The sequence below is a fragment of the Besnoitia besnoiti genome, chromosome IV, assembly GCF_002563875.1.
Source record: "Besnoitia besnoiti strain Bb-Ger1 chromosome IV, whole genome shotgun sequence".
NCBI lineage: Eukaryota > Apicomplexa > Conoidasida > Eucoccidiorida > Sarcocystidae > Besnoitia > Besnoitia besnoiti.
Window position 1 is genome coordinate 1,138,086 of NC_042359.1, and position 22,837 is coordinate 1,160,922.

Here is a 22,837-nt window from a genome sequence, read left to right on the forward strand (position 1 = left end):
ACGCACCGAAGGATGGTCCAGTGCCAGAGCTTTGTGCTCCCTAGAAGAGACACTTGCGGCAGCGCACAGAGACAGGGATTTCTCCAGAACTAAGAAGGAAGCCCTCAAAGTAGCAAGACAAGCAAGCCTTGACTTTTTTTTTGTGCGCCTGTCGCACTTCCACTCCAGCTAGAGACGCACATGTGCATATATATGTGTAGATATGCTGCGTGCGAGGGCCGCGGTGTCTACATGTAGCTCCTAGTCGCGTAGTTAGATGGAGAGCGTTGCCGTTTTCACGAGATCCGACACGCTCGCTTACAGCTGTTGCAGCCGTAGACCCCATATACGCACATGGGCTCATATGTTAATCCATATAGATACACCTATACTTAGGGAAATGGCAGCATTGCTTGACTAAGGCAGCGCGAGCTCGTTGGCCGCTCGCCTTTTTCACGTGTATGTGGAGCGCGCGAGGCGTTTTTGTCTCTGTTCCTCCGCAATCACGTGGCGATGGTACGCTTCCAGATGTCGTATTCTTTCGAGTGTCTCTGCGTCTGTCGGTCTTCGGGCGTCCACGCCCTCGCCTCGGGACCGCGCTCGGCGTCCGCCGCGCCCCTGTCGCCTCTTCCTGTCTTCGCGCTCGCCAATCCTGCCTCGGGCGGCGTAGAGGTCTCCTGGATCTTGGACGATTTCCGTCTCAGTGTCTCCGAACTGCCTCCAAGCTGCTTCGGCGCGATCGTCGAATCGCGACGCTGAAGCCGCGCGCGACAGAGCGTGCATCGACGCCTCGTGGGAGCGCGAGGGCGGGCGCTGGGCAAGCGACGGCCTTCGCGGAGGGTACGCGAGCTCTTGCTCGTCCTCTGAAGTCGAAAGGTCGCCCGCGCAGCAGCAGCACACCGGCGCAAGCCTTCTCTTGCTCACTGTGCGCGCCGAGCCGGACTGCCTGCGCGCAAGCAGCAGCCACAGGAAGAGGTGCAGCTTATGCGAACCCCGAGGCAAAGCCCCGCAGTCTGAGTCGCGCCCCATCGCCCAGCAAAGCCCGCGCGCAGCCGGGCGTCTGGCAGTCACGGCCCGTGGGGGGTCGGCGTGGGCGCTCTGCGGAGGAGAGAGGTCAGTCAAGAAAACTTCTTACTGCTTGGTTCGCCGTCTGCAGCACTTCACGCAGCAGTTGAAGAGAACTAGGAGCAAGACCAGGGCGAGGCCGAGCTCGACAGCCACAATGACGGCGCGCGGAATATTTTCGGTTATCCAAGCTGGCAACCAACTCGTCAAGATGTCCAGCAGGTCGACCGCTCCGTACGCCTGCGCCTTGGTGAGAAACCGGTACTCGTCTGGAGCAGGCGCAGACAGCAGACAGACAGGCGCGCGGCGCTGGAGAAGCGAGGAGAAACACACACACGACAGCACCGCGGAGCCACGAAGAAAGCGCTCGCGGCTTTGCAGCGCGGAGGCATAGCCGCAAGCGAAGGAAAGGACGCCCGGGCGGAGGGGGGGACGGCGGGGGGGGGGGGGGGGGGGTCGACAAGCCCGGAGCGAACAGACGCCCCAACGCGAACGCGGCAAAAACGAGGCAGCGGAAGCAAACAACGTGGAAAGAGAAAGACACCCTGTGCTGCGTGCATCTCGTGTTTGTCAGCTTTTCTCGCAGGAATCGTGGCACCTCTGCGCCGGCTTCTGCAGGCGTCTAGCTTCCCAGTGTTCGCTTCCGCGGGATACTCGGTTCCTCGCCTCTCAAACAACGCCGAGTGGCGAATTTACGGGCTGTTTACTTAAATAGGCTCCGCAGGATGCTCTGGCTGTGCCCTGTTCAGCTGCGGCCCGAGTAACGCCGTTTTGAAAGTCCCCTTTCTACCTAGCGAGCTGACGGCGGCGTATTCTGCGAAGGGGCCTGTCCGCAGGGGTGACGTGGGCTCTTCGAGTTGGCTCTGAAGCGCGAGGAGAACCTCGGCGGCAGTCAGAGGCGCCTCGTCGCGGGCGGAACCCCCCTCCTCCTGAGGTGTTTCGGCGTCTTTCCTCTCGACTGCATCCGCCTCTCCTCGCTTTCTTCCCTCCGCCTGGGCCGCTCCCGCTGCGCGCACTTCGGCCGCGGGGCGCCGCGGGCTCGCGTGCCTCGTCGAACTGGCAGGATGCACGCGCAGCAGGAGGACAACGCTGCCTTCTTTAACTTCCACGACCTCGACACGATCGAGCGAGAGGGAGGGAATGGCCTGCGGAAACAAAATGGCGAGCGGCGCGCGCGCAGGCGGCCACGCGCGGCGGAAGATACAAAACACACGGCTCTCTGAATTTCGTCGGGGTCGCTGCGCGGCGACTAACAGAGTATAAACTCAGAGAGTCGGGACAGACAAAAGGGGACATCACCTCGTGAATGCGCATATACATATACAGATATCTGTATAAGTAGACTGGCTTAGGGGTACGTACATGATACAGCGCTCTACAGCCTCTATATATCCACATATATTTATAAATATACACAGATATAGATTTGCGTACGAATCAATGCAGCGGGAACGCGTCGCTGGACTGCATCGGCACTCGAAGAGTTGCGTGGAGGTCAGCGGCTTCCTGTCGGTGTCGCGGTGCGCACCTGCGAGAGTGAGCGCCTGAAGAGCAGGGCGAACCCGTCTTCGTTCCCCTCCTTCTCCATCGTTCTCCGGAAATCGACGGAAACCACGAGTCGCGCATGAAGGACTGAAGGCCCCTTCACGCACTGCCGGCCGTCGCCCTCGTAGCCCTCGCGGCAGCTGCAAAAGTATCCTCCCTCTGTATTGATGCAGACCGCGAGCGAGGCAGGCGCGCAGGCAGCGAGCCCCTCGTCGCACTCGTCGATGTCTTCGCAGCTGTCGTCGCTGAAAACTCAAGGCACGGCGGCACGTCTTTAGTCTAGAGGCCTCTCCAGATGCTGCAGACTGGAGTCCCCGCGCGAATCGGCCGTCTTTCTTCGGACTTCCTAAGATATTATGCCGTGTTGTGCGCGCAACAGCCTCTACATGCCACGTATATATATATATATATATATATATATATATATATATATATATATATATATATATATATATATATATACGGGTACGCATAGGTGTGGCGGAGACGCTTCACTGGACTGCATCCGCTCGTGGGTCGCCGACGTGTCTTTGCACACAGGACCAAGTGAGACTCAGCCACGTGCCGCGAACAACCGCCAGCAGGAGGAGGAAAGACTGCAGAAAGAGCCACTATCGCGAACACTCCAAGACGGCGGGCGAGGCGAACGAGGACGGGTGGAAAACGGCAATCGCAGCACGCGGCAGCTCTGAATTCGAAGCTGCTCAATCGCAGCGCCAGACAGCAAATATCACAAAGCGCTGCTTCCTGAAAAGATCCTGATACGTACTTATATTGATACATAGGAAGATAGAGAGGTAGATAGATAGATGCGCGCGAATGAATGAGTCTCTTGTGCAAAGGTGCAGCGTTGCGAAGGCAGATCCTGCAAAAAGTGGAGCCCGAAGAGCGCTGCAAGGCTCACGCAGTCTGAACGTAGCCTTCATTGCATCCGCACGAACCGTCTGGGCGACAGTGTAGGGTCCCAGGGCACAGCGACCTCCCGTCTTTGCCGGCGCACGCGGAGAAACTTTCTGGGCTCCCGCCTATAGCTTCTTGCCTGCAGAAAGAGCGACACTGAAGCGCAGAAGCCGAAATTAAATCTGTTCTCTGCACAGAGGATCGAGAACGACCCCCATGGTCCGATTCGCTCGCGCAGAGGGCGCACTTTGAAATTTCCTTTCAGTCAGCGGCAGCGACCGCCCCTACGAGGAACTCTGAACGCCATATCTTTTGCGAGTCGCAGCGAGGAGGGGGGGGGGCGGGGGAAAGGAGATATTCTCGCGAGGGAGCAATTAGCGCCGGCGATCGCCTGAGGCGCCACGCGCGCATTGACTATGATGAGGAAACGCCGTGCGAATTCTGCGGAGCCTCGTGAGGAGACTCGCTCTTTTGATTTCCGTGCCACGCTCTTTTGCCCGCTCGGCGCGCCCCTCTGCATGTGCAGACAGGCCTGTGCGCATCGCTCCAGAGAGGAAGGGGTGTCGAATGACACTGTGGCTGTTAATCTAGAGCTTGGAGCTGCGCAGAGTCGCAAAGCGCCTCGGCCTGTCGGCTGCAAGCGCGGCGTGTGCTGGTGGGAGGGCGCTAGCCCCGAATCCACTGGAGCATTGCTCTGTATGGCTGTAGGGCTCTCGAGGACTGTGGCCCGCAGTTCTCAAACGTGAACTCCAAAGGGCGCGCAGACAGCGGTCCCTTCGTCTCGCCTTCCGTCTTTGGAAGTAGATACACGTCGAAAAGCGAAACCGGGAAAGGCAGTTTTGCGGATCCTCGAGTGGCTTACCCCGTCAGCTCTGCTTGGGGCCTGCAACGAAAAGTCGAAAGAGGAAGACACGCACGAGCCAAAGAAAACTTCGAGGTAAAGCCCTCAGTCTTCGTCCTTGCGCGCCCTTGGGCATGCATCTAAACATATACACGCATGGATATATGTTTGTTCTATGTATATGTATATGCACGTATTGAGACGCTTGTGTTTGCAGATGTCATTCGCATGAAGTTTGGGATATGCATTTCGGGAGACTAAAGAAGAAACGAAGGGTCTTTCTTGCTGTCTTTCGCGCGTGAAAGCTCTTTGTCGTCGTGTGAATTCCATTTTCACCTGGCTCATTCTAGCGACAGGCGTCGCTGAGATGTCCACAGTATGGCACTACTACACATGTACGCGCGCCAACGTAAGACTATGTAGTCGCAAGCAATTTGAGAGAAGGCGAAAGCAACCGCGACTGAAGTGCAGACAGGCACGCAACGAGGAGACTTCGTTTCACAGAGTGCGAGGCGAGAGCCCATCGCGCGCGGGAGTGCGGACGCAGCTCAAGCAGAGCGGCATGCTCCACTGCAGCTACAAGCCACGCAGCACATGCGCGCCCCGAAGAAGGAGCTTTTCAGATCCTCGCACGTGTCTCTCTGAGCCGTCACCCAGTCCGCAGGCTCACAGACGACCTGCCGAGAGAATGTCGAACCGATGCGCGATATGTGTCGACACAGGCGAGAAGCCCGCCGCTGCAGCTTACACGCAGAAGGTGATTCCGTCCCCGAGATGTTCAGCCTGAGCGCACGGCAAAGAGAAGAACTGGGTCTGCGTTAAAGTCCTAAAAGCGCTACAAACTGTGTGGCATCCCTGGAGTTGCTGGGCGCGCATTTCAGTTCACTTTTCCAGCGCCAAAGGTGTAAGAGCGAACGAAAACAGCGAAGAGCGAACACGGAGACTTCGTCCGAGGCCATCCAGCCAGCAAGTAACGAAGACGCCCTCTTGCGCGATGGAGCCCAGCGTACGCCTCGCCTGAATTTGTTTGTTACAGAGGCGCCGCCCCGCGTTGAGACACCCGAACTCAGGGGCACAAGCGCCGCGACAGACGCAGCCTACCTCCAGGCCTCTTCCGCTGTTCTCAGGCGTGTGACTCTGGTGCCTCTCACGGATTGGGAGACGAACCTACCGCACGCAGACTCACGCACAGATATATGCATCTGTTTACAGACGGATGAACGTCTGTCGCCGGAGCCCAGCACTTGCCTTGCAAATGCAGCGAAAGCCTCCGTTGGTGTTCACGCATAGGGCGAGGGGATGGCAAGGCGCATTTTTCTCGTCCGCGCACTCGTCGATGTCTCTGCAGTTCAGGCCGTCGCCCTCGTAGCCCGTGCGGCACCTGCGACCGCGAGACACACCAAAGGAGACACCTCGAAGCAAGAGACTCGACAGCGCTTCCAGCCAGACGCGCACAAGACCCAAATCTCTGCGGCACACCCTCGCGAATCTATCTCCCCGTCTCTTCTTTTGCTGTCTCGCAGGCGCGGAAGATTCCCCATTAATGAGGAGTTTTTTCGAGTTCAAGTCAAGAAAGTTAAGTAGAAGGGGGGGCCTTACCTGCAGCGGTAGGAGCCTGCCGCGGTGATCCAGACTGTGGAGGTCACGGGCGGAGAAGCCGCCTGCTCGAGAGAACCCAAAAGACTCGAAACGCTCAAGAGGATCAGGAGGAATGGAGTGCTAGGCGAGCGCAAGAACCCAGAGGAAACCGGGCGACGCAGACATAAACACGGAGGAGTCACGTGGGTCGCCAGCAGATGGAAGCGACCATAGGGATAGCGAGACTACCGGACACTCCGCGCATCTGCTAGTTTCTACGCGAGAGGAATTTCGTGCTGCGTTGCGCATGCCGTCGTACCCTCTCTGTTTCTCTTTTTCTCTGCCTTTCGGCCTTCGTGCTGCTGTAGGTTTCACCCCAACAATGAGCAAGTGAACACGGAGGCGTGGCGTCAAGCAGAGTCATAAACGAGTCTATGGGATGAGTGTTGGGGTGGTTTTTCTTTTTCCAGTTCAACGTTGCCTTTGCCTCTTGCCTGTTCAGATTCTTCTGGATGCGCGTCCTGCCTCGGCTCCAATCGAGACCACAGCTTTTCTGTCCAACGCCCATTTCCATCGCCCGCAAACGCAACGAGAGGAGACGGTGAAGAGCGAGCAGAAGAGAAAGAAGAGAAGAAAAAGGACTCTTTTGGCTCGGTCTCCTTCTCAAAGAAGAGGCGAGTGTGGGGAGGAAGCGCGTCGAGAGAACCAGAAAAGTCTGAAGGAACCGGATGCTCCTCGCAGAGTGCGTTGAGTCCGCACTGATTATCCACGCAGGGGCCTGTCGGCTGCGAACACAAATCAAAAAGCCCAGACGAGGGCAGAAGCAGAGACAAATCGAGGGGAGCCAAGCCTAGAAGGGGCGAGAGGCACCCACGAGGCCGCGCGAGACAGAGAAGGAATGCGCGCGCACGCGAGCCGCAGGAGGAAAGCAGGATGCCGGAAAACAGAGGGCGGAGTCGCTTCGTATCAAGAGGAAAGTGAGGGAGGTCCGCCAGAAAGTAAGAAGGCCAAAGGCAGCAGAGGGAGACGCAGAGGAAAGGCACAATGTCCAGGAGAGAATGAGGGCCAGCGCGCGCAGGGCAAGTGACAGATGAAAGAAGGGGGAAATCGAGAAGACTGATAAATTCTCGTGTTTTTTTCGCACTTGCTGCTGGTCGATCCAGAGACGACCCAGGCTGCTTCGGTGCGGACAGTCGCCCCCGTCTGAAAAAAACCTGAAAAAAAAGGAAAAAAGACAGACGGCAGGGCAGAAAGAGAAGAGCTGCAGCCACGACAAAAGCCCGCCCGAGCCCCTGAGGCAGCGCGCGAAAAACGCAGAACAAAGGGTGCCCGCAGACGCAGACACGGGAGACTGAGCGAGAAGAAGACAACAAGCTCAACTTGGTTGGCAACTACAGCCTCCCGACAGGGCAAGCGAGTGTCCTGAAAGCGAGAAAAAAGGCAAGGAGTCCTGCATCTGATCTGAATTCTGGTCACCCGGTCCACGATGGAACGGAGATCTCTCCTAAGCGTGAAGCAAAGGGCATGCGGGCTTCGAACGCGGGGCCACGTCCTCTCAGCCAAACACGAAAACGAGGTCCGACGACTTTTCGTCTTCTCCCGCATACTAGTGGTCACAAGTGGCTGCGCAAATTTGCCAAAACTGGTCGATACACATCGGCGCATCCTCTTGTCTGGGCGCGCGGATTTTGGTTTCACATGACTGTCGCAGTCGCGTGCCGCGGCACATCGGCTGCAGGCCACCCTTTGAATACTCTGACTCGCGTTGGCTCGGTCGCAGAGCAAGAGGAAATCGAAAAAGCATCCCTCTCTCACTCGGGCTTATCGCAGGGGGGGTCGCAGATGCTGTCGCCAATCCACTCTGGCGGGCAGGCCGCCTCTTTCTGCGGCTCCTTCGCTCGCGCCTCGCCGCCAAACGGGAAAAGCGACGAGAAGAAAGAAACCGGCGAAGTCTCATCGTCGCGCGCCTCAGCGTGAGGCAGAGAGAGCAGGAAGCCGCCCCTCTCCTCTGCGACGCTCTGCATGACGAAGCCCAATATGTGCTGGGCGCAGCAGCGAAGCAGACAAAAAAATTCACAAGCGCGCAGCTCTCAGGGCCAGAGAGCCGAACCCGACGACTCGACCGTTCCGCGGCAGGGAGGACGGGAGCACCGCAGAGACGCTGAAGCTCGCCGAGATATCGAAAACGCAGAGTCTGCTAAACGCTGCTGTGTGTGCGGCCGCCATGTGCGCAGTGGAGAGGAGCTGCGGACGCGTAGCAACGAAACCAACGCGAGACGGCATGAGACGGCATGCAACGACACGTTCAGCGTACCCGAGTCTCCGCGGATGCCTCGCGGACGCCGTCCTCTGTCGTGCGCCCGCTCTGCTGGGCGTCGCTTGCCTCTTCTCTCTCGCGCTCGCTGCTGCTCGAGTCCCTGGCACCGGCGCGCCTCGGTTTCTCGCTCTGCGTCGCCGCCGCGGATCTCGCGAGGCGCGTCCGCGCGTAGCTGCTGCGGGAGATGGAGACTACTTCGAGTTCGCCCACGTCTTCCGCTTCGCCCCACAGAAAAAGAGCCTCGACGGCCATTTCCTCCATGGTGATGCCGTCCCACTGCGCGACTCTCTCGTCGCGCTCTCTCCCTTCGCTCTCGCCGGATCCGCCGTCGTCGGGCTGCTCTCGAGTTCTTCGGTCCGCACTCGAGGTCTCCGCTCGGTTCGCCGCGCCCAGCGTGAGGCCCTCGCCCTCCGCTCTCGCGCGGGCGCCGCCGCGGGGAAGGGACAGAAAGCTCTGCGCATCGCGGTCTTCGCGGATCGCCTCGGCCAGGTGCGCTGCAGGTCACCACTCAGTGCGACAAGCCTCGATTCCCGAGAAAAGTGAAACTAGAACACGAGGCGGGGGATCTGCGCCGCTGTAATGCGCAGCCTGGTAACCCCAACGGCAAACCCCTCGACGACGAAAAGTGCAGACCTCGCTTCATACATTTGTATATACATAAATGCGCAACTACTTTTTGGCATACAGCACCGAGGAATGACGAGGAATGGCGCTAGTATGGTGCGCAGAAAGGGCCTGACAGGTGTGCATGTGCGGATAAGTTGTCTGTGTGCAGACAGGTCAAGAAGCGTGCAAAGAGGCAGCCGGCTTCTCGTGAGTGCTACGGCGTTGGTTGCAGCAACAGTCAGAGCCCCGCGTTCGCCGTCAGAGATTGAGCGGCGTCTGTGCTGTCGCGGCGCGTTCTCTGCATCCTCCTGTGCAAGCGTCAGGCGCGCCTCGGCTTGAAAAAAACTCTCTGCCAGAGAAAGCGGAGAGGTCGCTGCAACGCAAAACGCATGGCGCCTTTGGGATGTTTCCCTCACCTTGAAACCAACTCTCTCGGCTCTGAACCTCCTCCGCCCCAGCTTCCGCTCCCAGGCGCCGCCCGCGCGGAGAGGAAGACGACGCAGAGGAAGAGGAAGAGGCGCCGGAACTTGAACTGTGCCGGCGCTCAAACGTGAAGAGCTTTTGAATGGGCTGCAGGATGCCGCCGCTGGATCGCGGGCGCTCTGCGGACATGTTGCCCGCGACGACGTAGAGAGCCTGGACGAAAACCACTCCAAGTCGGAACGCGTGGGCATGCAGCAGCACCGAGGAGGCCGGACGTCCGCAGCGGGAGAGAAAACAGGCGCAAAAAAAGCGATGCAGAGATAGATGTGAGCTCGAGTCAAGAGGAAGGTCGCTATACGGGGAGCATCCGGAGAAGTCCAAGCGCGGAGAAAGGGGGAGAGGAAAAATCGTGGCAAGCGGGGGAAGTGAGCCCGCGAGTGCAAAGAAAAGAGAACCTGGTGGCGGAACCGGGGAGGGGGAAATCCTGTCGCGTGTAATAGGAGCAAGAGGAAGAGGCAATCAAAAAAATCGATCGGAACGGAACAGCAAAACACACCATTTCTGCAGACCTCAAATCGGCCGTTGGACTATATCTATCTATATATATGTATATCTCTATATCTTTATCTATGTGTCTTTTTCTCTATTGAAAGCTCTCTACCTATCTATATTTCTCTATCTATATGTATCTACGTATGCATGCATTAGATATACGTATGTGCGTAGACATTTGTGTGTGTACATGTCGGCAAGTACGCCGTGTTCAGAGGCGCATGCGTGCACCTAAGTCGTCGCTGTGTCTTTCGTGTAGCTTGATGCGCAGTAGAAAGGCAGTCGCGTCCAGGAGGTCAAAAATTCAACGCGAGACGCTGCGGGGCCCAAAGACACACGCAGGCGACGGGTGTGTTTTGGTGCCCAGCGAGTGCAGCGGGCTCCACGAGTCGAGAAGACGGCAGAGTCTGCTTACGATCTTGGAGACCTTGTCGCCTTCGATTTCACCCAGAAGGTACGCTCGCTCGCCGCACGGTTTCCCATCCTCGTCTCCGAAGACGCCGGCCGAGGCTTCTGGCGGCGGGGCCGAGCCGGCGGGCGCGAGAGGCGACGGGACTGGCGACGCAGGGGCCTGCGCGCCCCGAGGTCTGCTCTGGAGCTGCCGGAGGGCGCCGCTTTCGGGCAAGGAGACAAGTGTCTCCGAGGAGATGACGACAGGGCGCGAAAAGAAGGACGCAGCGGACTGCCTCTTGCGTGCGGTCCTGCCTGTGGGCGGGCTCCGCGGCCCTGAAGAGAAGGCGGGAGGAAGGGGAAGATGCGGATGAGGAGGAGGTTGCCTCCCGACGGAGATACGCTCCTCTGCATGCTCCTCCGCATGCCTAGCCTCGCCGACAGCCGCGGCAGGCGTCTCTCCGTCTCGCGCGGTCTCCGCGCGGTCTCGCTCGGGGGTGTCCAGGCGCCGCGCGGCCGCCACAGAGGGACGCTGTGCACTCAATGATGAAGACAAGAACGAAAAAGACGAGAAAGACGAAGAGGCAGAGAGAGTGGTTACTGCATCGCTGGAGGAGACGAGTGGGTCAGACGAAGGCAGAGGAGATAAAGAGGGCGCAACGGACACTGAAGCGCCTTTGGCAGCCTCCTCATTCCTCGCCTTTGGCCTTCGAGTCGCGCTGAGCTGAGTCCGACGGTGCGCACACTCCAGCGCCTTCGCGTCTTGGTAGAAAATGAATGGAAATGTGAAGATACGCCGCTGCAAACAGAGACAACAGGAGTCGAAGCCACAGCGGATTGCGTTGAGGCAAGAGGCGATCCCGGTCCCCTCTGCACGTGGACGAAAGAGGAACGATGACGATGGAGAGGGGAGAGAAAACGAGTAAGAGTGTCGGCCGTCAAGCTGCGCGAGCGAAAAGGGCGGGGAGCAACGGACAGAGCGAAAGACGCTGCCGTCGCAGAACAGGACTCGCCGTTACCCTTACTAAATTGGAATTCAAAACACACACAGCAAACGCAGATACCGCACACAGGCAAGCCTACGTGCACTGAAAACATTTCGACTCTTGGCTGGCGGGCTACGCCTTGGTGCTTCGCGGTATTGCGTGCGACGGAATGCCACGGCTCTAGATGCCCAGCTAGAGAGACCAAAGAATGTGTTGCAGAGACAGCACGCGTCCATGCGGCTTTCGCGACTAGGGTCCCAGCGTCCGCCCACGCCAGATAGCTTCAAGACCTGCAGAAGGCAAGCATCGCCCTCTATCAGGTTTTCGCGCGCATCGCTTTCTTCGCGCGCTCCTTCACGCACCGCTTCCGTCGTTCGGCGCGTCGGGCTCTCAGGGACGTCCTGCATCGCGACAAGAAGAGACTCCAAGAAGTCGCCCTCCTCTCCCGGCTGGTGTTCCCCAAGAGCCAGGTCGCCCGAGTCCTCTTCGGCGACGCCCTCTGGGTTGTCTCCCACGCCTGCTGCAGCTTCTCGGCTCCCTGCCTCTTGCCTTCCGGGGGCCGCGCCCTGTCCCTCCGCGCCGCTGTCACGCGGCTGCCACGTCCATCTCCAGGGCCCTCTTGTCAGCAGCTGGTCAGCTAGTTCGTTTCCAGTCTCTCCGCCGGCCTCGCGAGCCGCCGCTGTGTCTTGTTCTTTCTTCGCACTCGAGTCGCGCATCGGCGCTGCGGTCTCCCCCGCAATCTGTCTGCGCTCGCCCCCGCGCTCCTGGGGTGTCGCACCCGCTGTGAGGAGGGGAGAAACAGGAGGAGGAGGAGGCGGCGGTGCGCGTCTTGCGTATTTTCGCCTCTCCTCTCGGTCAGGGTCGTCTGCTCCCGATTCGCCCTCTTCGCCTGTCTCGCTCTCGCGGACCGCCTCGCGGCCGTTCCTCCCTGTTTCAGCCGCGAGGCGCCTACGCGGATCTTTGAAGGCCGGCAGAACGCCCTGGCGCTGCCGCAGAACCCACACGCGCTCGTCCCACCAACTCTCCGCGACAGAAATGGACACCGGCCGCTGCTTCGCCCTGCCGCCCCTTGCCTTCTCCGCGGTTCCTTTCGATGTCTCGCCTCCCTTCCGCCGCTTCTCCGCGGACAAATGCGGCACACGTGCGTCACCTGCGGCTGAGAAACGATACCCTTCCGACACACGCACGGCGCCGTCGCTGCTGCGGTCGTGTCGGCGTTCGCCGCTGCCCTCCACTCGCGCCGCTGCTTCAGCGCCCTCTGCAGCCGAGGGACGGACGAGGAAGGGCGCGCTCGCCGCGCTGCCTGCGACAGGGGACGCGAAACCCCACGTCCCCTTCGCGTCGCCTCGGGCGGGACGCCCCCCGGCTGCTGCGGCGCTCACGGCGTTCGTCTCTCGCCCGCGTTCTTCTGGCGGCAGGGACTCTTCGCGGTCGCCCGCCTCTTCGTCCACCAGCGGCAGCGACCAGTCGACGTCGCTCAGGTCGGTGATCGAGGCCTGCAGCGTGCTGAATACCTTCACCACGACGCGCAGGTCTCTCGCTCCTCTCGCGCCACCGGCCTCCGCCGCGCCGCTCGCCCCGAGGGCCGCAGCAGCCGCAGACGAGGAGGAGGCGGGCGACGGCGCGGGCGAGGGTGCGGGCGAGACGGAGGAGGAGTTAGAAGAAGGTGCATCCCTGGGCGCTGGGTAGACGTCCGGCATCTCGTCAAGGTTCGGCGACAGGCGCTCTTGCGGCGTCGAGGCGCGCAGTTCAGACACGAAGCCTGAAAGCGAACGCAGAAAGAGTGCCGAAGGTGCGAGGGAAGTCGAGAAGTTTCGCTGAGAGTAGACTCCCACCCTGCGCCTCATTGCGCGTACGAAGTCGTCCAGCACAACACTCGAGCGCCGGCATCCCCCGTCAACAAATGCAAACAAAGAGAGAAGGAAAGGCGTGGAGGGGTCTCGAGGTGCGAAGAAAGGCCGACTGTCAGGGGTGACGCCACCGGGAGACGCGCCGGGCAGCAAGAGAAGGACCAGACGGTGAAGAAGCGGAGACTCACCTGAACGTGCCCACATCAACATACGGATGTGCATATTTGTTGTTATATGTATGCATACAGGTCCGCTAGCCCGCGGGCATTTGACAGTGACGCACGAGCGCGGCATTCCGCTCAAATGTGGGCACCGGTGTGCGCCGACGTGCGCGCAGAGCGCGTGCAACAGGTGCACAAGATAGAAGGCACTCGGGGGAAGGAGGCTGTCGAGTGGATGGCACCGCGTGCGTGGCTGTGTGTGTTTCGGTGCGCCTCTGGATCGAGTCGCTGCGGGGAGCCTCGCTGCAAGCGCTCTGCTCTCCGCGCGGTTGTCTCCTCTGCCTACCTCTGAACATCAGCGCGAAGATGAGGCTCGAGGGAGCGACGGCGGCAAGGCCAACCAAGTCCCTGCCGGCCTGTCTCCGGCCCTGCAGGAGCCGTGCCTCGAGCACGACGAAAGGCTGACTTTCGTACCCCTGCCGCAGCGCGTCTGCGGCCGCGCCGTCTTCGCGCGCCTCCTCGGCGGCCTGCGGGGGAGCACCAGCGACAGGCGAGGCGGCGGAGAGCGACGGGGAGAAGTAGCAAACGCTGCCGAGGCGGTTGCCGCGCACAGACTTCACGAAGGACGCGTAGCGCGAGCGGATGGCCCGCTGGTAGTGGTCTGCCCACAGCGAGGCGCCCCGCGTGTTTTTGCAGTTGAGCTGAAGGAACCGAGAAAAACCACGTCCACGTGCTGGGGCCCCGAAGAGCAGCGAAACACAGAGGGCGAGCGCGCGAGCAGCCGCGGGGTTAGGCAAAGAAGATGGAGAAATGAGAAAAAAGCAACCTCGCGGGGCGATAGAGCCGCCCAGCGGTCAGGCGGGCGCTCGCCGGCGCGGCCGCGTGCGGATCTGCTGCGAAACGGCCCCCTATCGAAGCGCGACGCCGGTGGTCTTCTCTGCGGCTGCGCGTGCGCCGCCCACCCTGCTGCAGCGTCCTGTCTGTCTCGTTCTCTTCGCTGGCAGCTCCTCATCACTAGTGAAGCACGCAGTTCTCACGTCTGTGTGTCGTGGGAGTGGCTGGTGTGCGCGACGTGGTTCGAGTCCGCGCACGGCCGTTGGAGGCGTTTTGTGCGTTTTCCGCGTCGGCCGTCTCACCTGCATGTTCGGGTCTGGGAAGTACATGCTGAGGCCAGAGTATCGCCCCTCTTCCCTTCCGCCGACCTCCATGACCACCATCGCCTTGAGCAGCCTCCGCAGGCGCGCCACCTTCTCGGCGAGCGCCAGCAGCGGCGCGCCGGTCCGCCTCCGCCCCCCGGTGGGCGCCGCGGCGGAGCTTGCGAAGCCCGCGGCCGGCGGGCGGTGCTGCGCGGCGAGCAGGCGGAGCAGGTTGTCGAGGAAGTCGAAGAGGTCGAAGCAGGAGCAGAGGCTGACCATCTCGCAGCCGCGGACGGTGAAGGAGCCCGCGAGGGCGCGGCGAACCAGAGAGGAGATCGAGCTGCCGCCGCAGGCAAACAGATGCTGAGAAGAAGAGGAAGCAGCAGCGGAGAGAGCGAGAGGAGAGGGCGAGGGCGTGGCGTGGATCTTAACGGAAACGAGCGACAGCCATTCCGTCACCGCGGCTTGGGAGACGGCTCCGGCGACCGCGACGAAGTGCGCAGTTTGAGCGAGCTAGAGAGAGTCTGTCTGTGCACGCATGCGTGGACTGCGTATGGGAGTGTCTGCCTGCACGCAAGTCGCCCGCGACTCGAAATTTATCGTCTCACTCGGCAGACGCAGCTTCTGCAGACGTACGTCCATGACTTCTTCGAATTTGTGCTTGAAGGCGAGGAAAGCCTTGACTTCGATGAGGGAGAGCGTGAGCGCCACCGAAGATCTGGGATGCAGCGCGTAGCTCGCGATGAAGCGCGACGCGTACTCGTAGGCGGTTGAGAGCCGAAAAGGCGACGCCGCAAAGGCGACCGCGGAGAGAGACGCTTCGCCGCGGGACGCGCTCGCAGAGGAGAAAAACGGCCTTCGCGGGCTCGGGGGGGCAGACGCGGGACGGGACGTGGAGTCCCCCTCGGCGTCAAGGAACAGAGTCGTCGGATCCGTCAGGCTGCAGAGACGGCATGCGAAGCAGCAGCGCTGGGCTGCAGCGTGGGAAGCGTGGAGAAACAATGTTTGGGTATGCAGTAGTAGTTTCCTGACCAGCGTCGGTAGTTCTATTCCAGAAACGGCACATATCTCATATGGTAGATCAGCTCCCAGGCGCGACGAATCGAAAAGGCGCAGGGCGACCTTCGATTCAAGGGATGAACTCAGCCCAGACGAGAGCTTCTGGCGCCCACTCACTGGTAATTCCATCCGTGACCGGGCTCGTTGTCTTCGCTGGCAATGACAAAGTGCGCGAACGGCGCAACTGCCTCGAGAACGTCGTAGCTCGCCATGAGGCATGCGTCGAAGCCTAGCACGCTGAATTTGAACGCGAGGTCTTTCTTGCCGCGCTCGCTGCCTCGCAGTCCTCTGAAGTCCAAACACGACACACGCTAGAATGCAGACGGAAAGACGGAAACGCAGTCTGCGAGGCCGCAGGGACGCGGACGCAGCGGGGTGAGAAATCGCCATACACGCGCGTCTAGATCGCGTCTCCTCGCTCACCCACAGCTCCGCAGAGCTAGAGAGGACGACGTCGACAGCTTGGAATCACACCTCCCTCCTCGCCGTTAGCGCGATCTCAAAGTACCGACGCCATGTCATCTCTATAGTCCCGCGGGACATTAGGCCGAACCCTAAACCTTAAACCTGCGATAGATCTCATGGAGCGCGCGCAGCGGCGTGCAGTCAGACACGTTTTTGAGGAATGCTCAAATCACTTTGCCGCCGTGAACCCAAAGATCACCCCCCCCCTCGGCCCCCCCTTTCTCTCCTCTCAACTGCGACAGCTGGGCTCGATGGCCTCGGCGTGTTGCGTGTCTAGCGCGGGACGGCTACTCCCGAGTTCGGCGCGCCCCCGTTCCGTAGCGGCGCTGCCTTTTACCTCCCCCACCGGTCCCCCCCTCTCGTACTTTTGGAGGCCTTGGGCGATGTCTTGGAGGCTCATGGGCGCGTGGTCTGCGCTGCTCTCGTCGTCGCCGAAGCCGACCCACGCGCTGCCGTGGTTCCACAACGTGAGCGCCGCGTGCTTCGACGGAAAGAGATCCAAGTTCCGCTGGATAAACGAAGCCAAGACCGCCGGCGAATTCATGTCGACCTTAGAAAGGAAGTGAACGCAAACGCCACACACGAACACCACGGAGCGACGAATGACCGCCCCAACCAGCTCCCTCTTCCCTAGACCTCTACTTACATAGATACATATATTTACTTCGGAATCTTTTCACATTTTTTCCCACTTCTACATATTTCTTATGCGTATGTTTTGATACACAGGAGACGCGCATGCGTACGCTAGAAGGCCGATCCGAGGCGCGTAAGGGCAGCCGCGTCACTCGCAGTGCGCGCCTCGAGGACGGAGCGAGAGAACAGTTAAAGTCGTGGATGAGCGATGCGTAAGCGCAAGCGCGTCGACAACAGGAGACATCGAGACTATAGCTAGGCCGAGTATCGTCAGTATCACATTATAAGTAGCTACCGCCTCTGTACAAAGGACCCGCGATCTGGAGCTGTATAACTCAAATCGAAAAAACCGGACAGTGTATTTCTAGAATACTGAAGATGACTTCCCCAGCGCCGAGGAAAACAAAACGGTAAGACGTCCTCACGACATCACGCGACAGAAAACCGCATATGCAAACGCGCATTCGTATATTTACGTCTGTGTCCAGGACTATGTGAATAGTGATAGATATATAGATATACTTATCTACACATATATATAGATGTGTGTATATATATGCATGTGTACAGCTGTACGGCTACGCGTGTGGGCGGTCGCGTGGACCTGACCCGTGGAGGCACAGAAAAATCTGCGCAAAGCCGCGCGCCAATGAGCGCAGGTTAGCTCTCTCCATGCAACGGAACTGCTGTCAAGCAGACGGATCCAGTAACCCTGTCGACGCATGTGCGTACAGCCAGGCGATCTGCGAGTATATTCGCGCACCTATATATTCACATATATATATACATATACGCTTGCATAGCGACATGTGAAACGGGATTACTACAACTACTACGCAGACACGCATGAATCTGGGCGAGCCCAGCGTGTGCTTCTCGCGTTGGCTTCGTCCATCGTCATTGGGCTCTGCGCCTTGCTCATATGTTTTCGCCTTACGTCGCCGTGGTCTCTCAGAAGCATCCACTCGAATCTTCCGTCTTGCGTTTTGACTCGCAGGAGCTCGTAGGCGCTTTCTGAGCTGAGTTCGACGGTGCCCTGCCAGGCTTCGTCGACGAAGAACGTCTTGCTGCCCCTGGTGCGTATCGGTCCCTTCTGCGTGTAGCTGAGGTTGCCGCAGACGTGGACGCGACCCAGACTCGCGTCGCTCGCCTTGCTGGGGCTGCCTGCCTTAGGGCGATCGAGAAGCGCCACGACGTATATCTGCGCCAGCGCGAGGTGAGCTGCTAGCTGCCTGTGCGCCTCGCTCGCGGCGCCGCCTGGAGACCCGCTTCCCGACACGCCCGAGTGATGCGCGGCAAGAATCGCGTGCAGCGCCCGGCGGCCGATGTACGGGTTCAGAAGCTCCTCGAGATCCAGCAGCGCGGACTCCTCCAGGTTGTTGTCCGCGTGAAGAAAAAACAGATGCAAAAAATGCAGCGCGGGGAGCGCCGCCGCCGACGCGGGCAGCGAGCCACAGAGAGAGGAGGACGCGGACGGCAGCGCAAAGGGAGAAGAAGAAAACGCCGAAAGAAGAGGAGGGACAGCCGCGGAGGCTGCTGCCGAAGGCAAAGCGCCCGCAGTCGACGCAGGCGGCGGCCGTGCAGTTGAAGACGTAGACGAAGAAGGTTCAGGATAAGAAGAAGAGGGGGGGGAAGAAGGAAAAGCAGAAGACGGCGAAGACGCAGGGGCGGAAGATGGCGAGGTAGGCGCGGAAGGCGGAGAAGTAGGCACGGAAGATGAAGAAGCGGGCAACGAGGCAGACGAGGGAGACGCAGGCGAGGGAGACGGAGACGCAGGCGAGGGAGACGGAGACGCAGGCGAGGAAGGCGGAGACGCAGGCGAGGGAGACGGAGACGCAGGCGAGGAAGGCGGAGACACAGACGAGGGAGACGGAGACGCAGGCGAGGAAGGCGGAGGCGAGCGGTGGTCAGCGATGAGCTCCCACGATGATTCAACGTCGAGCAGCCCCGTTAAAGAGGCCAGCCAGTCTTGGGAGGCGCTCCACGCGTCGCCTTGCTCCGCGTCCGTAGCGCCTCGTCCTGCGGCAGCCAGCGGGAAACTGGCAAGGGGAAGGCTCGCCGCGTCGTCCCGGCGTTGCCGCCGAATGCGGAGGCAACGCCCGGTACCGTCGGGGTAAAGACGCCGGAGAGAGGAAGACGCGACGTCGCAGGAGAGGCAGTTATCCGCTTTCTGAAAGCAGCAGTCCGCCCTGCAGGTCACGCACGAGGGATGGCAATGCCCTTGCAGCTGCGCCCACGCGCGCTCTCTCTCCCGCGCCTTCTCTGCGACTTCCTCCTTCCGCGGAGGTGACTCTGGGGCTGGAGAGAGGCCCGAGAATGAGGAAGACGCGGCTGACCCAGCCGAGGCGGACGCGAAGGCGCACGAAGACGACGAGGTTGACGGCGACAGCGACGACAGGTCACACGAGGAAGCGTCACCCTCGTGGCTCTGTGTGTCGGCGCCCAGCTCCGAGGCGCCGACAGCCACTGGGACACAGAGCCCGCTGCCATCGCGAAACATCGGCGTCAACACGTGCGGAAGCCGGCGGAGAAGAAGCGCAGAGGGGCGCGACGACGCGGAGGACACGCGGGATAGAAAGGCCTCGGAGAGAGGCGAGACCGGCGACTCTGCTGGCGGAGAGAGAAGCGGAGGGGACAGGGGCGCAGGCGCGCAGGGCGCGGAAGGGGGGGAGAAAAAGGCGATTGCGTCAGACGGAGAAGACACCTGGTGAGGGCACGACAGGCAGGCCTCGCGCGAGCCTGGACGCGCGCAAGACAGACAACTAAAATGACACGCAGTCGCAGCCAAAGAAGACGGCGAGGGAGAGGGAGAGGGAGAGGGCAGGGGAGAGGGAGTCGAAGCCGAAGAGGAGGAAGCAGAAGCGGAGGACGGCGACGACAGAACAGACGTGTGAGAGGGAGGCGAGGCGCCGACGGTGGGTGCCGCCGAAGCCGGAAGCTCTTCGGGTCTCGTCCTTGTGGCCTGTGCTCCAGCGGGCAGAGCGGTTTGCACTTCGTCTTCGGAGTGCTCGGGAGCTTCCTCGCGGGGCTTGCCGCGCCGTTTCTTCTTGGTTTCCTCTTCTTCTCGCTCGTCGCCGCGGTCTCCACTGCGGCTCCTTCTTTTCCTCTGCGGGCTTTCAAGCGGCGATGCGGCGCTGCCTAGCAGCAGGACGGGGAGGCCGGAGAGGAGCGAAGAAGGCGAAGGAAGGGACGGGAAGAGAGAGGAGAAGGGCGAGAACAGCGACGGCCAGCAGACCCCCCATGAGGCGAGAGAGGCCCGGACTGGCGCCGAAGAGGCACGCGAAGGTGACGACATAGCCGGCGCCCAATTGGAGTCAGCGAAGAAAGGGAAAGAGCGAGAACTCCGCGCAGGAAAGGGGAACAAACACACAGCACAGTCGGCTGAGGGCTGCTGAGATGCAGGGATGGAAGAAGACGTGGCGGCGTCGGAAGGAGACAGAGAAGGCAGAGAAGAAGGGGGAGAAGAGAGGAGAGAGCGAGGGAGATCTGGACGTGTAGGGGGGGTCACATCAGCTGCGACGCCGGCGAAGGGGGCAGCTGCAGAGGTGACAGCGAGGAGCAAAACAGAAAAGACCGCGAGAAGGCGACGGAAGCACGCAAGCTTCTCCATACGCTTTGAGTGACGAGGAGAACGGTTCAGCCCGCAGAAGGGAGAGACTCTGCCGGGTGGCTGCGCGCAGGTGAGGACTGCAGGAACGACAGCAGGAAAAAGGGGGAAAATGGAGGCGAGCAACCGAAAAAAGCCGCGTTTCACGGTCTCTGAAAGCGGGCAAGGAACGGGAGCTGCAGACGCGGACTTGGCACCGCAGAGAGAGACAGTAGAGGAAGGAAAGGGGGAGAAGCAAATGCTGCGCGTATCTCTACGTGAAGTAGAAGAGACCGCTTCCCGGTTGGCGCCTAAGAGGGAAAGCGAGGGCGAGGATGCGCTGGAGGGAGGATGCGAGACAGATGAAGGAAAAGAAGTACAGCAGAGCGACAAAGGGGACGCATCCGAAAGACCAGGCAGTAGAAGGGGAGAGAGTGAGCCAGACCGAAGTGTGTTTTTCGACCGTTCCGCTCTGCTGGGTGGCGACGCCGCGCGAGACCCCAAAAAGCTGAAGGAGCCCTTCGCGGCGGCAGACGAAGCGGAAGATGTGCGTGAAGACCGTGAGGCCGCGGGAGGAGACAGACGGAAGCCAGGAGAATGCGGTGCAGACGAATGCCAAACATAGGAAGCTGAAGACAAAGTCGGGAGTAAGTCTGCTGCCGCTGAAGACGGCGTCGGCTCTTTCACAGAGAGAGGGCACAAGACAAAAACTGAAGGTGAGCGGAACAGCGGGAAGGAGGGCGGCGACGAAGAGGCACGAGAGCGGGGTAACGCAGATATCAACTCTCGTCTGCTACGAAAGTCGCAAAAAAAGTGTCTCCCCCAGAAGTCCGCCCGCCGCCCTGAGGGCGGCCATCGCTCTGCTTCGCTTACCATCACGGCACGCGAGAGGGAAATGAGTAACCGTCGAAAGGAATACCAAAAACATGTGCTGGGGAAAGAGAAGCCCGACACACCTGAGCAAAGAAACCGTCGCGCAACCACTCGTGCCGCGAGGGCTTCAGCTCAACAGAGGTTTCACGCTGCTGAGGCGATGTGTGATGCGTATGGGCGCACGCACATATATATATATATATATATATATATATATATATATATATATATATATATATATGCATATTAATGTATTTGCCATGGGCGCATGGAAATAAGTACACGAGTCGAGAACAGTGTGAAAGAGACTTGAAAACTGATTGGATGGGACGGTTATCTCACGGGCAATGCCATGTTCTCCCGTCATTCGCGGCCGATCTTTCCGACAAACGCCGGAAGAGCGGGCTGGCGTCTGTCATACGGGATCTGCGGGTTTTCTGCTTTCGTCAGCTAGCCAGAGTAGAACGCCAAACGGGAACGAGACAGTTGTGTTCTGTCATGAGCGACGAGAGGCATGTAGGTAGAGGGAAAGTCGATACACGAATCACGCAGCAATGCAGAGATTCTTCCCGTTGAGCGGGAAAGCGGGGTACGCACACTGGGAAGGCGGAGGAGGCTGATTGGCCTGTTCTCAGCAATTGGGAACAGGCCAGTCTGGGTTCTTATTTTACGCTCTTTGTTGAAACACACGGAAACGTCGCTCAGAAAGGAGCCAACGATGGACAAGGCAGGCGGGTCAAAGGCGGAAGTGAAAAATCAAAAAGACAGACGGCAACGCCGTCAAACTCTGCTGCTTTCAGCGTAGCGGTTCGAGAGTCCACAGGCAAACTGCGAGACATGGCTGGCAGAGCGAAATCTAGAGTCCTACTACGAGACAAAGCAACTCCGAGTTCCCTTGTTCTGATGCGAGAAGAGTACCCGAGGCAGCGGACGGCGCCATTCCAATCAGCAACGGCAAGGGCCGACAGCAAACCGAAGCAAATGAAAAATTCGAGAGTCGGCTATCTGCGTCAAGAAGTTACCGGAAACGAAGGTGTGATCAGCCGACAAACACAGATCAAACAGCAAACGCATACAAGGTCACATAGGGATCTGCGTTTTCGCCAGAGGGGAGAGAGTGGCGCAAGACACAGGCGAAAGATGATGGTCAGATAAATGGTGGAAAGGCGAGACTGTCTTCATCTATCGCCAAAAAACAAAAATAACGCTGCTGAGAGGCGCCAACTCCGAAAGAGTCTACACCTTCCTGGCTCGGTTTCTTTGCTGTAACGACACGCCTTGCCGCACTTCAGCCATCCCTGAAAGCCTTTTGGGAGAGCAGAACTCGAAAAGCAAATGAAAGAAACGGCCAGGCAGCTGCTCCATGTCTCTGGGAAAGCGCTCCCGGCACCACTGAGTGAACTGGAGGGGCTTCGTTTTTCGAGGCGCGACGTATGTGTTCGCGAGAGCGCGTTCTCAGTGTACCGGCTCCTTCCAGAATAGACCTTTTTCGAAAACTGCAGATGGGAGGAAAGCAAAGACACAGCTTCACAGTGGGAGAGAGACAGAGTAGCGTCGCGTCGAGCGATCTGCGCGACGCCCCTGCAGTCCAGGCTCGGCAGATCAGCCGCGGCGAGTCTCCAGGGAGGAGTGTCCTCAAGTCTGGGTGGTATTTCAGTCAACTGGCTCCTGAAACGCAATCTCTTCTAGCTCGACAGTGCAAATAGAAAGGTGGAAAGACCCTGGAGTGCGAAAAAGCAGATGTCTGAATCCCCTCGTGCAGCTCGCTGTCTTTGCTACGAGGCGATCTACGTCCGCGAGAAAGAGACCGGAAGAGCTGCGGCCCTGGCTGCGCAGGGTGTTTCTTCCATGGCGGCGAAAAGAAACCGAAGCGGCTAACTGACTCTCCA

The 22,837-nt window shown here is 59.8% G+C and overlaps 2 protein-coding genes across 2 annotated transcripts; one reads left to right on the forward strand and one right to left on the reverse strand.

Annotated features, from left to right (window-relative positions):
• Window positions 1-432: 432 nt before the first annotated feature.
• On the reverse strand, window positions 433-20,099 carry BESB_053100 (uncharacterized protein; the record flags this gene model as incomplete). Its single annotated transcript, XM_029363745.1, has 21 exons — window positions 433-925; window positions 1,115-1,313; window positions 1,835-2,189; window positions 2,573-2,834; window positions 3,494-3,628; window positions 4,352-4,372; window positions 5,079-5,113; window positions 5,579-5,711; window positions 5,930-5,991; window positions 7,053-7,122; window positions 7,724-7,950; window positions 8,223-8,719; window positions 9,248-9,467; window positions 10,222-10,995; window positions 11,545-12,944; window positions 13,540-13,894; window positions 14,330-14,692; window positions 14,966-15,269; window positions 15,506-15,676; window positions 16,219-16,403; window positions 17,427-20,099. The coding sequence occupies 21 exons, from the start codon at window positions 20,097-20,099 to the stop codon at window positions 433-435; spliced, it is 8,934 nt and encodes a 2,977-aa protein (XP_029219668.1).
• A 235-nt stretch (window positions 20,100-20,334) lies between these two features.
• On the forward strand, window positions 20,335-20,700 carry BESB_053110 (uncharacterized protein; the record flags this gene model as incomplete). The annotated part of the gene is made up of 1 exon (XM_029363746.1): window positions 20,335-20,700. One exon carries the CDS (start codon window positions 20,335-20,337, stop codon window positions 20,698-20,700), a length of 366 nt encoding a protein of 121 aa, XP_029219669.1.
• Window positions 20,701-22,837: the final 2,137 nt, after the last annotated feature.